Source organism: Phaseolus vulgaris, chromosome 3 (assembly GCF_051622355.1).
Source record: "Phaseolus vulgaris cultivar YP4 chromosome 3, ASM5162235v1, whole genome shotgun sequence".
Classification (NCBI taxonomy): Eukaryota; Viridiplantae; Streptophyta; class Magnoliopsida; order Fabales; family Fabaceae; genus Phaseolus; species Phaseolus vulgaris.
The window spans coordinates 44,520,711-44,536,523 of NC_143500.1; the positions used below are offsets into that span (position 1 = coordinate 44,520,711).

General features: G+C 32.0%; 4 protein-coding genes across 5 annotated transcripts; 2 read left to right on the forward strand and 2 right to left on the reverse strand.

The window, feature by feature from the left end:
• The first annotated feature begins 60 nt into the window (after nt 1-60).
• Nucleotides 61-4,777, forward strand: NBR1 (ubiquitin-associated (UBA)/TS-N domain-containing protein / octicosapeptide/Phox/Bemp1 (PB1) domain-containing protein). 2 transcript variants are annotated; one of them, XM_068608766.1, is made up of 7 exons: nt 61-360; nt 1,238-2,784; nt 2,867-2,993; nt 3,076-3,315; nt 3,449-3,595; nt 3,698-4,282; nt 4,430-4,777. In XM_068608766.1, the coding sequence occupies exons 1-7, from the start codon at nt 337-339 to the stop codon at nt 4,520-4,522; spliced, it is 2,763 nt and encodes a 920-aa protein (XP_068464867.1). In that variant the 5' UTR covers nt 61-336; the 3' UTR covers nt 4,523-4,777. The 2 variants fall into 2 exon arrangements, with proteins under 2 accessions (XP_068464867.1, XP_068464868.1); XM_068608767.1 differs by having other exon boundaries at nt 123-360; nt 2,867-2,969.
• Nucleotides 4,778-8,568: 3,791 nt separating this feature from the next.
• On the forward strand, nt 8,569-9,114 carry LOC150028865 (uncharacterized). The gene has a single exon (XM_090299580.1). The coding sequence runs from the start codon at nt 8,663-8,665 to the stop codon at nt 8,939-8,941; it is 279 nt and encodes a 92-aa protein (XP_090155706.1). The 5' UTR covers nt 8,569-8,662; the 3' UTR covers nt 8,942-9,114.
• LOC137807916 (uncharacterized) lies at nt 8,610-9,875 on the reverse strand. The gene has a single exon (XM_068608768.2). It carries the CDS (start codon nt 9,672-9,674, stop codon nt 9,246-9,248), a length of 429 nt encoding a protein of 142 aa, XP_068464869.1. The 5' UTR covers nt 9,675-9,875; the 3' UTR covers nt 8,610-9,245.
• A 1,255-nt stretch (nt 9,876-11,130) lies between these two features.
• Nucleotides 11,131-13,929, reverse strand: LOC137807917 (pentatricopeptide repeat-containing protein At3g48250, chloroplastic). Its single transcript, XM_090299579.1, has 2 exons — nt 11,942-13,929; nt 11,131-11,636 (listed from the first exon to the last, which is right to left on the reverse strand). Exon 1 carries the CDS (start codon nt 13,854-13,856, stop codon nt 11,961-11,963), a length of 1,896 nt encoding a protein of 631 aa, XP_090155705.1. The 5' UTR covers nt 13,857-13,929; the 3' UTR covers nt 11,131-11,636; nt 11,942-11,960.
• Between the last annotated feature and the right edge of the window lie 1,884 nt (nt 13,930-15,813).

Genomic DNA, 15,813 nt, shown 5'->3' on the forward strand with positions numbered 1-15,813 from the left:
ATTATTTGATTTGATGTTTAACAACGCTAATAAAAGAGATAAGATACGTGGGAGGATCGTACCGTTACCTTTGCCACGAAGTTATGTATGCATTTAGGAGAAAAGAAAAGTCAAAAATAAAAAAATTTCTTGTTACCAAAGTCACAATAGTGTATATATATGTCACTCTCCGGCTCGCAAAGCTTTTAAAGTGGCTAACGCTAGCCGTGCAACTCTCTCCATTTTCTGTTCCGAAGAAGAAGCTTCGTTACCCATTAGGGTTAGGGTTTCAGTGTTTTCTTTTCTGTATAACTGCCACTCCTCCCTTTGTCGTTTCTCTCTTTTGCTCCGAGAGCTATGGAGTCTGCTCTAGTGATCAAGGTTTTTATCTTAATTTTCCTTTTCCCTCATGTTTTCGTTTCAATTTTTGGTCCTGAATTGTTTTCCTTCTCTTAATCATCACTTTTGTGGTGTAATGATGCGTGTTTAGTCATCTAGATATTTCTTGGAGAAAAGGAAGACGAATCGTTTTTTTTTTTTTTGTGACGATTTTGCCAGTTGATAAAGTCTTGAGTCTGATAGTCATTATGGTGCTTTCATGTTGTTGTTGATTTTTTTACAACCGTGTTAAATTAAAATTACATACACCCCTTCTAGTTTCGCCTTTAATTTTATTATTTGAGTAATCGGAGCACGGAATTATGGTTTTATTATATGTAGTAACTTTTGGAACAACGATGTGGCTGAAACCCCAACCATTTCTTGCTGGGTTTCGGTATAAACAAATTGTTTTTTTCCTAGAAAACAATTTAGCGTGAGTTTCACGAAAATCAATTGATTCCTAGCATCCGCTAGATGTGGGTTGAATTAGTTTTATTCTTTTGGCTAGGAGTATTGTATGTAATTAGAACGATTCTCTTTTATGAGTTTGTATTGGAATTAAAACTGTTGTGCATAGTGGAAGTTTCATTTTACTGTGGCTCTGTTTTTGTTCTAGTATTGATGGTATTTTACATTTTGGTTTAATATATCAAGGATCCTGCCGAACAATATATGATTTTACATTTTGATTTAGACGATACTAACTGTAATTTTGATTATACCCTACATTAAATTTTGGTGCAAGAATCTGCTGATATTTTTTGTGGCTTTTTGACATATTATAACCCAACTTTATTTTGGTAAAGTCTTAATGTTCGGTTCTGTAATCATGCAAATCTTTGCTTATTGCATCAATACATCCCTTTTTTTTGGACAGGTGAAATATGGGGATACCCTCAGGCGCTTCACTGCCCGTGTGGACGAGATTAATCGACTGGATCTCGACATGGTTGGGTTGAGACAGAAGATATGTTCTATCTTCGGTTTCGGTGCTGATGCAAATTTAATTCTGAGATATGTTGATGAAGATGGTGACTTGGTGACTCTAGTTGATGATGATGATTTGCGTGATGTGATGAGGCAACAATTGAAATTCTTGAGAATTGAGGTACTTATGAACAATGACGACGGTGCTAAATCAAATGCTTGGTCTAGTGGAAGTGCCACCCCCTCAAAGTCTCCTGTCACAAACCCACCTCTGGGTAGAAATCCTATATTACATGCGGCTCTTTCTAAATTGTCGCTTTCAAAAGCAGCATCTTCAACACCTGTGGTTGATAATCTTGCCAATTCAATTTTGAAAATGGGACAAACTGTTCTAAATTCTCATTTCCAGCCTCGTGATGCAGCTGGTAGAAGTTCAAAAACTGGTATTCCTGAAGATCGTGTCACTTCTAAAGCAAAAGGTTCTCGATCTTCATATGTGGACTCAGCCTCCAATTCTGCTGTCCATAGTGAGAGTGCCTCTCCCTTAAGATCTCCTGTTCCAAACCCATCTTTGAGCGGAAATGCAGATAAAGTTGACATTTTATCTTCTTTGCACGAGCCAGTACATGAGCTTATTTCCAATTTATTGTATCCAAATGCTGCATCTTCTAGTCAGCTTCCCGTTAATCTTGCTGATTTAATTTCCCTAGTGGGACATTCTGTTCTAAATTCTTATTGCCAGCCTCATGTTGCAACTGGTCCATTCTCTAAAAATGGTGTTCCTGAAGAACCTATCACCGGTGAAGCAAGAGGTCTACAAATGCCATCTGTAGACTTGGCTTCCAATGCCACTCAACAGGTGGAGACTGAAAACCTAATTAGAGATGCAGCCTCTTCTTCCAATGCCAATCCACATTGTGAAGCAAGAGGTGTACAGATGCCATCTGTAGACTTGGCTTCCAATGCCACTCAACAGGTGGAGGCTGAAAACCTAATTAGAGATGTAGCCTCTGCTTCCAGTGCCAGTCAACATTTGGAAGCTGGGAATGTAATCAGTGCAACAACAGCTGCAGAATTTCCCACTGTTGATCTCAATGTCCCTCCTTGTGATCCCTATTCATCTCAGTCCACAAATGTGAATAAGGATTCACTTTCATCAGAAGTCCCTGACGATGGTGGCAGGAAGGGTAAAATGTCGAATGTCTATACTTCCGCTGGTAGGGTTGACAGCAGTGGCACATCCTCAATTCTTGCTGGTCCTAATAATGGTTCAACCGAGACAGCTTCATTAAGTGCTGGTGCTGGTGCTGTCTTTGACTGTTCGTTTTCTGGGACATATATCAATTCTTGGACACCACATGTTGGAAACTCTCAAATGCCCCCGTTTAAAAGGAGCCATCGTCACACTGAGGCAATGACTGGTATGTTCCACAAAGGTGTGCGCTGTGATGGTTGTGGTGTCTATCCAATAACTGGACCTCGTTTCAAATCCAAAGTGTAAGTACTTTGATTTGTTTAGACTTGTTTATTGTTAAATTGTTTTCAGGGGCGTTTCCATGATATTTTGTTCTTCATGCAGAAAGGAAAATTATGATCTCTGCCACATTTGTTACAACGAAATGGGTAATGGGACAGACTATATCAGAATGGACCGCCCCGCATCTGCTCGTTTCCCTCGATGTGTATATGAACAATCCAAAAACTTTGTAATCACTTTTGACTACTGCTGTCTTTTCTTTTCTCCCTATGCAAGTCATTGCATTTTCACCTGTTTTTTTTATGGTGCAGCCAACATTACCACCACATACTTTTAAGAAAAGTTCCATTTTGAAGCATGCAAGACCAAAGTTAGATAGTCGGTTCATTTTGGATGTCAATGTGATAGACGGTACAATGATGGCTCCATCTACTGCATTTACAAAGATCTGGCGAATGCGCAATAATGGCACTGTAGTATGGCCCAAGGGAACTGAACTTGTTTGGATTGGAGGAGACAAGTTTAGTGACTCTCATTCAGTTGACTTGGAGGTTTGATAAATATTCGTATTGTAGTTTAATTATTTCCTTAAGGTCTATTATCCTTTCTCTAGGTTTGTCTTGCTCATCGTAGAATCTGTGGCATGCTAGTTTCTTCAGTGCTCTCTCTTATTAAACGTTCCAGGTTCAGAATGGTGTCCCTACGGAGAAGGAACTGGACATTGCAGTTGACTTTACAGCACCTCAGATACCTGGTCGATACATATCATACTGGAGGTTGGCAACATTATCTGGACATAAATTTGGCCAACGTGTTTGGGTCCTTATACAGGTAAAATGATTGTGTTGAAGGAATATCTTTCCCCTGGGAGGGACACTAGATTTTAGTCTTAATGGTGTAATAATAAATTTGCCCGCATTATCGTACACACAGGTTGATGCCTCTCTCAAGGACTCATTTTATGATAACTCTCAAGGATTGAACTTGAATATTCCCCTTGATGTCAGTGGCTCTGAAGGACCTCTGCTTATAGATATCAATGTTCGGCCTACCGAGGATGATACTTTTCTTCAAACCCGCATTCCTAATGCTCCGATTGAACCTGCAACACAGGTTGACAAGGAACCAAAGTTGGAACTGGAAAAGGAGTTCCCTATAAATGAAGCTACATTTGTTGGCCCTGCCGCCTCAGCCCCTGCTGCAACCTCCGTGGCACCTTCATCGGTTTCTTATCCTATTATTGATTTATCTGAAACAACCGAAGCTGTTCCCTCTAATCAGCAGTCATCCACTGTAGATTTGCCATCATCATCTGTTGTAGGGACTGGTGGAATTAACTCTGTGGAGGAGAGCCTACTTAGAGAACTTGAGGAGATGGGTTTCAAGCAGGTTGATTTGAACAAAGAGATCTTGAGGATTAATGAGTACGATCTGGATCAATCCATAGACGATCTATGTAGTGTTGATGTCTATGGTATTTCTGAGTGGGGCCCTATCCTTCTAGAGTTACAAGAGATGGTAAGTTGTTCGGTTCATCTTTTATCATTAAATGCCTGCAATTTGAAGTCCTTTCTCTTCTAATCCCCCTGCTCCCATTCGGTCCTCTGACCAAGCAATATGTTGTTCAACTGGATACTGTTTTGATTAGTTATGGGGTTTATGCAGGGTTTCCTTGACAAAGAGATGAATAAGAAGTTGCTTAGGAAAAACAATGGAAGCATAAAGCGTGTTGTTATGGATTTAATCCAAGGAGAGTAGAATTTGTTGAAATGTCGGTTAATGGTTAGTGTAAAGTTGGCGACTTGTGCTTCTCTGGGTGCTTCACATAATTATCTACCAGGTAGACATAATTATCTAAATTCCTATCTATCCCGATCTTTGTGTTTTTTTGGTGATATTGCCATCATAATTCAACAACTTTAACAATCCAGTGTCGGATTTAAGCATGTATCAACTACTATGCTTGTGTATGTAATTAATTCTATTGCCAAATCGCCATCCTGCACTTTTTAATCCTTGTTGTTTTTTCTCTGAAACAAATTTTAGTAACAATTTTCATTAAGAAATAAATTTTCCTACATTTGACTACGTAATACTAAAATATTTAATGGGATATTTATAAAATTATAGCCAAAAATGTTAAATGGATGGTAAGATAATTGCTTTATATGGGTAGTTCCAGTCCAACTATAAAAAATTGTGCTATGACTAATTTTGTTTTCTGCCAATGAGTTCGAACGTGGTTTCTTCGTTATATATGGAAAATCTGCATAATATGTGGACATAACATTGTTATATTGTCTTGCGATTTATTAAATAACATCAACATTGCATACTGCACTTTTATCGTATTTATTTTTCTTATACAAACCTAACACAATAACATTCCCGATACTAAGCATTTTAAGAATCAAACTAGCCCTTATTTTTATTATAATATGCCTAATAAAACAAGTAGGCTCAATTATACTTTTCATTCTTATATTTTTGAAAACTTCGTTATTTTAGTGCTTAATTTTTTATATGATTTTCATCTTTATTTTTTTAGTTGTTCAAAATTTTGTTTAATTTTTTAATCTAAAAATGGCTGTCGTTATATTTACGGTTGACCAACTTAATAATAAAATTAATAGATTTTTTAATTGATTAAAATATAAAAATATTTGAAAACTAATTATTTTTATGTATAGATTGTTTTCTCACTTCAGTCAGTTCACCATATTTTTCGTTCTCACTTAGCTTAGGCAAAACTATCATTAAAAAAACAATTGATTTCGAAATAATTCATAATTTGCTAAGGTAAAAAAAGGTTAATTAAATGTTTTAACAAATTATCTTTTTCAACTGCAATGCAATTTAATTCACTTACATATAAATTTCATTTTTATTTTTAAGATAATATTTCATTTTCAATCTCATAACGAATGAATAATTCTAATTGATTAAACAAATAATGTAAGAGTTCGTTAATTTGAAAAACTATTTCAACAAAAGCATTTGTTTTAATTTTAATTTTAGTTTAAAAACTAGTTAAAAATTAAAAATGTCAAATTATGCTAGTTTGTTAAATTATAAGTGTTTATACGATATAAATTTTCTTTTATCGATAAAAGATTATTTTGAAGTTGTCTATAGTTTTAAATTCTTTTATTGATCAATTATTTTAATTATATTTTTTTTATTTTCAATTGATATATATATATATATATATATATATTAGAATATGCTTATTTTTTTATCAAAAAATTTAAAATAAAATAAAAAATATCATACTTTTAAATAAACGTGACACTTAATGGTTGAAATCTCTAAAAGTTTTATGTTCAAACAATATAATATATATCGTATTTAAAATACAGTAATATAAAAATATTTAAAATAAATTTTATTTATCAATATTAATGTTTTGAGAGTAAAATAAAAAGTTATAATAATATAATAATTTAAATCAAAATATAATATAATATATTCAAACAATAATAATAACTACAATATAACATAAATTCATTTTTTTCTATGCTTTTTGATACTTTATGTAATAATAATAAGAATACTCAATCTTACATGTGACTAAAAATTGATATATGAGTATTCTAAATAAATTCATATATATATATATATATATATATATGGGCACGAGAATGGAAGAGTTCTTAAATTTTAAAATCACAGGCACGAGAATGGAAGAGTACTTAAATTTTAAAATCAGCTATGTGAAGGATATGCACTCTCAAAGTTTTATATTATTAAAATACCTTTAGTTTGTTAGTTAATTTAAAAATTTATTTTTATTTTTTATCTATTATATTTAATTGTTGGTTTCATTTTATTTTATATTTTTAAAATATATTTTCTTGTCACAGCCTTGATTATATTTTAGTTTTTTTTTTATTGTATGGTTTCATTTAAATGATGTATGAAAACATAAATCACAATTTTATTTAATTAAATCTCTATAAAATATATATTTAATCATTTATATTTATTTTTAATATTTTTATTGTTATTTGTGAAGTATGAGAGTATTTAATTCTCAATTTCTGAATATTCATTTGTCGAAATCTTTAGTTTATAAGATAACATTTTGTCTTTTCTCTTTGTTTTATAGTTTCATTTTATTTAAGTAATATTTTTTTATATATTATTTTATTATCTCTTAATAGTTTGACTAGTTGAATATCACGAATTTCACTTGATTATCATGGCATTTTTACTCTCGAGATTTGCAAGAGTACAATAATGTCTAGTTTTGCAAGAGTACAATAATGTCTAGTTGTCATAGAATTTTAATTATGTATATTTTTTTTTATAACTACCATATTTATATAATTGTAATTGTTATTAAAAAAGAAATTGCATGTCTTCTTACATTGAATCATATTATATATATATATATATTATGATCTTCATTATTTTTAAAAAAATTATTTGATATTTAGGATAGTACTATGATATTCTTAGTACTCAATTGAAATGAAAATGAAACACAAATTTCATATAAAAAAATTATGTGTATGAATTTTTATTTTTAAAACATATAAAAATGAGTTTCATTCTCATCTCTATTCATAAATAAGACAATAAAAAAAATTTGATTATTATATATTGTTCTTGAATAATTCGAGTTGGTGGTCGAGCTAATCATTTTAGTCTTTTGAACTTTGATAAGTCTTATCGCGCTAAACAGTTTAAGATTGAGAGTTGTAAATTATCTGGTTTGTGATGTACTAATCATCAAGTGATGCAAAGATTGTAGTCGAGGAACGTGTGTATCCAACATTAAGGGAGATCGCGAGAGTCCTAAAATATCATAATTGTAAATATCTTCGATCTTCTTATGTATTAATATAAAATTTTTGTATTAACTTTTATAATCCAATGGTTTATTTTCTTAATATAAATGAATCAATAATTCTTTTGATATCGATAAATAATTTATAAATTATTTGACAATCAAATTTAATGATGCAATAATAAACAATAAAAAAAATTGTATCCAAACCACAACTGTGAACAAATACATCCTTAATAAGAAGATTAATAGTTAAAAAGGATAAGAGAGTCATTCTAGAGGACAGAATACTAATGGACTAAGGACTCAAAGATTCTTAGATCATATCAGTTCTTAATGGTGTGTGTTGTGTTGTGTTCTCACTTCCCAAAATAGCCGTTCTTTTATGACAGTAAGACGCCAATTGTGGCTAAACAGTGTTCTTATGTGATGGAATCATGTTAGTGCTTACAGGAATTTTAAAAGATTAGTGTGAACTGACATCCAAATTAAAAAGTTATCGGAAAGGAATTTCTCCAACTCTAAATAACTTTCTACTTGTTTGGCCCAAAATATGTCTCTCCAACGTGCAGCTACTTTCAATTTTTCTCATGTCATTCTGGCCGTATATCAGAACCATTATCTATTTTCTTTTTCATTACAGTACCAGAGGTATATTATTAACCATTTGGTCGTGTAACTTTAACTCCAACTTTCTATAGTCTGCATCTTTCTACTCTTTCTCCCAAATGAAAATCTTTATTAATGCACTGTTAGGTTATGAATCCTTGTTCATAATTTTGTTATTTTTAATGAACTTTAACTAATAAAAGTGAGTGTATTTAAAAAGTGGGTCGGAGAGTACTTCCCCCTAATGTGGCTTGCTTGCTTGCCATGGAATTAGATTCCCTGGAGGAATGGAATCGAGATTAGAGGTAGAATCTGCTTCCTGCTTTTGGAGATGATAAATGTAAAAGGAATTCGATTCAAAGCAATCAATTTAAGAATAAACAGAGGTTGTTATACCTGCCATTCTGTCTATAAATTGCAGTGGTGTGATAACAGATGAATCGTGTAATTGTGCTTATTATATAGCTGTCCTTGTGAGAAAAAAACATCAGAAAACAATGCTGCGATCGGAGGACTACCACGCCCACATAACAAAAGTTCACAGGTCAGAGAGTGTTCTCACCGATGTCCCTCACTACCCCAATGCTCACCTGGCCTTCAACAACGCCCATAACAACCCACATTCTAATGAGAGGGTGGAGATGGTAGAGCATGATCAGACTGAGGATGATGAAGCCATTTTCCAAGAAAGAGTGGATGTTAACAGGGCTCAGCGCAACCCCGGGAAGAACAAGGCTCATTTTGAATTGCACAAGTGGAAGACCTACAGGCCTTAAGAAGATCATGAGCAAGAACCTAGTTTGCTACAAAAACTACCTAATACATCAAAATCAGCAGTATGTATGATTGTGAAATAAATGTCTGCTTAGCAGGCTATTGTGTTTTATATCAGTATTGAACAACACCATGTATGAATGAACTATTAATGAAGCATATTTGAATTATAGCATGATATGGTTTATGATTTGTTTATTCCAACTTGACTTCTTCCGACTTATGAGTAATACATATATTAAACAGAAGTAAATGAGTGAGTAAATGAAAGAGGGGGTTATATTAAAAGAGAAAAGAAGATAAAAGTCAAGTATGATTTTGGTGTGGAATATTGGGGGCATTAAAGCGCCTAGAAGACATAAGATTGAACAGATTCCTGAGGCTATTCTTACTCTCAGGCTTGGGGTTGGGTTGGATTGGAATGGAACCACATAAGTCATGAAAAGGGTTATCTAACGTTAACCCTGTCTCTATCCTTCTGGAGACTGTGACAAGCTCATAGGAGTCCCAGAGAGATTGCTGAAAGTCCCAATAACTGTCTTGAGAAGAAGTTGGAGGCTTGTTCAAAGCTTCGAGCTTAAATCTTGAAGGCCTGCCTCTGAAATTTCTTGGATGAGCGTCAAATTCGTTCATGGGCTTGGAAGTGGCGGAGTGGCTGTACCAGGCCTGTGCAACGGCTTTCAAAACTTCCAAGTCTTGGGGTTCCTGTTGCTCCAGCTCTGCCCTCTTCTTCATGGCACTGAGACAACATTTTCTTCAAGAGGCCATCTTCCTGCTCTTGCTCATGCTCACTTTCGTGGAAACCACGGCCTCACATATGCCATATGAAAAGGGATAAGCTGATGCTGATGCTGATGCAATTTTTTTTTATTTTTTTTTATTTTTTTTTCTGGTTACTGAGAATGCATTTCGTCTCTTTATCCTAATTTCTGTGAACAATAGTTTATTTCCGTCTCAATGAATGAACGTTAATTCGTGACGAATTTATCGAGTATGTATGATAAAGAATTCTTCTGAGTCTTGAATTTATAATAAAAATGAGTGGAGTATGATTTTGGTACTCTTAAATATCATTAATTCATTTTCAGATTTTTAATTTTTTTGTTCATTTTTTTGTATTTATTAAATTAATTTTTTATAACTTTATTAAAAAAAATCAAATGTGTAAAAATTATTTAAAATAAAATATGTTTTTATCCCTATGTAGGTTTGATCTCTCAACTATATTTTATTTATTTTTATTCTTGTAAAATTAAAATGTGTCAAATTCGGTTTGGATTAACAACTCTTTGCAATAATAATTGTATGCATGACAATCTGTCCAAAATATGTATTTAATTACTTACTATTTTGGTCTATATTATTGATTAGTTAATGAGATAGGTTGAGATATAATGTTTTTTTTTTTTTTTTTTAACATTGCTTTATTTACTTTCTGTTTAACATTACTTTATAAATAGGATTGAGTAGGAAACCTAGTTTAGACATCTTATTTCTTCTCATAAACAAGTTTGAAATTGTTCGCATGTTTATCTTCCAAAAGCTCTAGGGTTTGGTAGCAGAAGAACATTATTCTCAAGTAATTTTAGAAATTCTATTTTTTAATAAAGAAAAAATATTCTATTTTCAATATTTGATATTTGAAATCCTTCAATTTTATTAGTGATTTTCCCTTCAGTTTTGAGAGGCTAAAAATTAACCTCTTATATTATAGAATTAAAAGTAATTTACTCATAGTTTACATATATAACTATGTTTGTCACAGATCCTTATTTAAGGAGTGTAACATGATTTAACAAAGTTATTGACAAAAACTAAATTTAGCACATTTTATTTTTATAAAAGCAAAAAAGATGAACAAAAAATTTTAAAGGGACCAAAATCATATTTTACCTAAAATAATATCACAAGAACAAAGCTAAATCCATGAAATTTTCATCAACTCATAAAGAAACTTTTTAAGCTCAAAAGATCACTCCTAATATTATCATCTTTTTCAAGAGCCGAAGTCCTAGACAACTTCACTCATCTATAACTATTTGATTTGTACCTTAATTCAATCTATAAATAACCCTCTCTGTGACACAACATTCAACAAAACACCAAATTGTTAGAGTAAAATTACCTTGATTCGAGGTCAAGGAACGTCGTAAGAAAAGGTAATGGGGAAGAAGGGAACAACTTCTTGATTAGTTCATTAATCACTCGAAAGAGATATATAACGAAACCACAACCACCAATATTCAGCACTCTGCACCATCGGCAACTAATAATAAACTCCTACAATCAGTAATAAATCTTCAAAAATTGGACACATCACACTTCAACATACATGGGTAAAATATGCTAAATTACAAGGGATGCTTGCAGACTGTTCTAGATTTTTCTTTACACAAACATGCTTCAGCTCCTCACTGAACTCTTCTTGGGACTCCTCATTGGGCTCTTTGATGGAATGCAGACTAAAAGTAGCTGAATTTCTTACACTATCAACTTCAGTCAATAATTCTGACATCTTTAATAACATTGCCGCTTACCGGCATAAGTAATTTAAGACGGCAATGAGAAAAGATGCAATAGAAAGTTATGAAAGGCCATGGTTCATTAAAAATGATTCGATAATAACATTCTTGTTCCAAGGTGCATAGTCAAGCATTTGTCTCAACACGGTTGAAATTCAAAATTGAAATTACAAACCTGGAGTCGACATAATAAACAATGAACTAACTTAGCAGCCAACACAACCTTCCCCTCAAATATTTTCCATGTTATGAATTGTCAAGCATGTACATCCATCTCCGTTAGAAAAAAAAAAACAAACTAGAAGCTACAATAAGAATCTTCTGAAAAATAGCCATTGATAATAACTTTACGGTTCATAGATGAAAATTTGTTATAATTTAAAAATAACCTGACATCACGTCTTGTGTCCAGTGTTTCCACCGGCTAATGATCAAACTTGATAGTATCAATCTTTTGAATTTAGGAGAAAGAGGAGATACCTACTGAGAGAAAAACGTTCTAGGGATCAGGCAGCAGCTGAGTCTGATTGACCCTTTCAGATGAACCAAAAAGTTTAGAGATTTTACTATGTGTACGGATATGGTGAGGAGTCTTGTACAATAGATCTTTGGCCTCAGAGAGTCTACCCTCTTGGAATAAGGATTCAAAAACCTGAACGTAAACAACATGGGATGGGTAACTCTTTGCACTCAGTGCCTTCAGGAACGCCTCAGCATCTTCCACAGACCCAAACTTTGAAATATAAGGCACAAAGGGTAGATGATATGGAGGGTAGTTGTGGGTCTTCATCAAACGAAGAAGTTCAAGTGCTTCCTCAAACTTCATGACTTCCAAAAGCTTTTCAATAAGTTTTTTATATGTAGCTTGCCATGGAGATATACGACACTTCCTACTAATCTCTATAAAAACCTCGTACGCACCTTGTATTCTCTTTTGACTAAAAAACCCGTCAACCAGAACATCCAATAAATCAGCATCCGGATTGCAGTCCTTTTCAATCATCTTAGAAAAACAAAGTAACGCTTTTTCTAATTCATTGGCATCGCAATGCCCTTGGATCAAGATGGTCCACGTCTTAATATCAGGGATGCATCCACAAGATTCCATCTCCTCCAGCACTTTACATGCTTCTTCAAACCTTCTCATCTTGCAAAGTCCATAAACCACTTGACTGTAGGTGATGTTATCAGGCTTATGACCAGCATTTCTCATAGTCCTAACAATATTTTCAGCTTCATCAAATTTCCCAGCACCCGTCAAAGACCTGTGGATTCCATCATAGATAGCCTTGGAGAGAGTGTGCCCTGTCGACTCATATTTCCTAGCAACCCTGAAAACTAAATCCAAATTTGGCTTATCACTTGCGGAGATACTCTTCAAAAGGAGACTGCAATCCTGAACCAATGGCTTATATGAACCATCCATCATATGCTCATAAAGCTTGACAGCATCCTCCATCATCCTATTCTTTTGAAGCTGCCTCGATATCTTTATGTAAGTATCAATATCCAATTCATGACCCACACTCTTCAACTCCTCAATAACACTCCAAAACTCCTGAATTGAGTCATTCCTCGCGAGAACACTTGCAACTGCATTGTAAGTGACAGTATTATGCTCATAACCAGGTTGTGTCCCAACCCAATGAAAGAACTTGTAAGACTTTAGAGGAGTATTTCGAAGATCTTTCAAAACCCTTATTACAAAATTATCCGACAGCTGAATTTTAAGCTTTGCAAGTTCACCCATAACCTCCTCACCCCATTCAGACACTGAAATGATACCAACCACCTTGGTGACAACACTTTGCATTGCATTCTCCTCTAGCATCCGATTATAGAAGTGGGTCAAAGCAACGGAGTCACTGTTCATCTTTTCCCTTTTAAAGCGAACATAAATTGTGAGATATGTTTCTTCGTTGAGGTAAAACCCCTGATCCTTCATCATCCTTAAAGTAATCCAAAATTGCTTCATAGTATCCTTGGTGGCCAAGATCCTAATAATTAAGCTAAACACTGAAGAGCTTGGCCTAAACCAGTCTTTCTTAATGACCCAATTGAAAAAGCACGAAGCTTTTTCTGGGTTTTTATCCAACCGCTTTATGACGTAAATAACGGTTTCATGGGACATTGATGGGCAGCTATTTTCTAAATTGAGCTCTAACGCTTGGGACCAATCGTTGGTCGAAACAAGCTCCACAATAGAACTCGGATTGGTAGAAAAGTGGAGGCTACGGTGAGTGATGGGAAATTGTAAAAAATGAGACGAATCCAAACGGGGTAATGGATTATGGAGAGAGAAGCGAGTCACCTGATTCCGAGTCACCAGAACTCGGGTAGCGAGTGAAGACTCGAGCACTCTGAGAGAAGCGGCAACTGCTTTCACGCGGTTCATCGTAACGCCGAAATGGGTAGTGTTGCTCTAAGGGTTAGAGAGGGTTTAAGGTAACCACTGTCCACTGCCACTTTGTATTCCAAGGTAGTTAATTACTGAATTCACAAAAAATAATAGTCATTTTATTTTTTAAGTTGATTTGTAAAATAAAATTTATAGAAATAAACAAATTGCTTCTTTGAAATTAATTCGCATTTTTTACTGTATATTATACATAATACATATTTATTTTATGTAATTAAAATCATAATAAATAAATATTATTGAATTTAATTCATATATATATATAATATTCAAATAAATTTTATTATTAATTATTTACAATTTCTTTTAAAAATATTAAATTTCAAATTAGAACTTAATATATTAAAAACTGATCAATTGAAATTTTTTGCCCAAAATAAATGTCTCCAGACTAAACTCTTTGCCACATTTTTTATAGAAGTCTATACATTTAATATAACAAACCAGAATTTTTGAAGAAGTTGAATTCTTAATCAGTCTGAATTAGGATTTTTTCTTAATCAACTGGAAACAAAAAAAAAATGGCTTAGTGGGATCCCTTCTCATTCTATTCACCAAACTAAATTTGTGTCTTTTTTGGGAAGAAAAACACTTTCTAGGCACACCAGTTCCCAAGAGCTAGTTCAGTAATTTTGTATGAGAAAAAATTTATTTCACACTACTTTTTTTTATCTACGTCCATTTGAAATCATTATTATTTATAATAAAATATTATATTATAATAATAGAAATAAATATAAATAAAATATTATAAAAAAATAATAGTTATTGAAGTTGTAAGTTGTAGGTATTTTTTAAATATTTATACAAGTATTTTGATAATTTTGAAATAAATATTTTGAAAATTAAACTTATTTAATAAATTATCTTTTTATGATTATTAAAAATATGTATAATTACTTTAAAATGTATTTATAAATTATAAAAATATATTAATTAATATAATATAATACAACAAAACAAAAATATATATATTGACTAAAATAAAATCCTTTTATTATTAATTTATAAGTTTTGAATTTTTTCTAAATAATATTAATTTTTAAAAAATAATTACATAATATAACTTAATAAACAAAATTAGTGTATAACTAAAGATAAATTAAATGACATGTATATAAATAAATAAATAAATAAGATCAATATATAATTAGAGATAAATTAGATAATAAAAATATAAAGAATTAACAATACAAATGTAAGAAGGTCATGGACAAGTGTCACCCAATTAATAAAAAAACTAAAAACTAAAAGGTAGGGTCTTGATTAAAAAATATATAATTTAATAAGAACTTAGTTGAAAATACTCAAATTTATCCGTAACTTACAACTTAAATAATTTTTTAAAAATTTATTATTATTTCTTCTTCTTATTATCATTATTTTTTATTTTATTTTCATTTTATTTTATTATATTACTTCTTAAAACAACTTGTTTTGTTTTCAATATTGGACTTTATCTGGTTATAGATAATAGTTTTAGAATATGAATTTAATCATACGAGTTAAGTTCTAAGATTTTTTAACACTTATTTTTAAAGTAAGGATAAAATAAATAATATAATTATTTAAAATTAAAGATGTTACAACCTTAGAGTAAATAATTACAAATAAGGAAAGTTAATTTATGTTTTTTTATAGAATATTAGGATAAATAATCTGGATTTGAAAGTGATTTGATCACAGTATCTTAATTTTGTATAAGGATTATGTTTTGTTTGAACACAATTTAAAAGTATAAAGTTGAGTGAGAATGTTATTTGTGTTTTTGGTTAATAGAGGATTTAAAATGTTTTAATTTTGATTTTCTTGTTGATATATTAATATAGTGGTTAGATTTATACATGTTAAGATATAAAGTTTCTTAAACCGAATTCTGAATATGTTTTAGATAAGTAGAATTTGTTTCTTATAATTTTTACATATTAATATA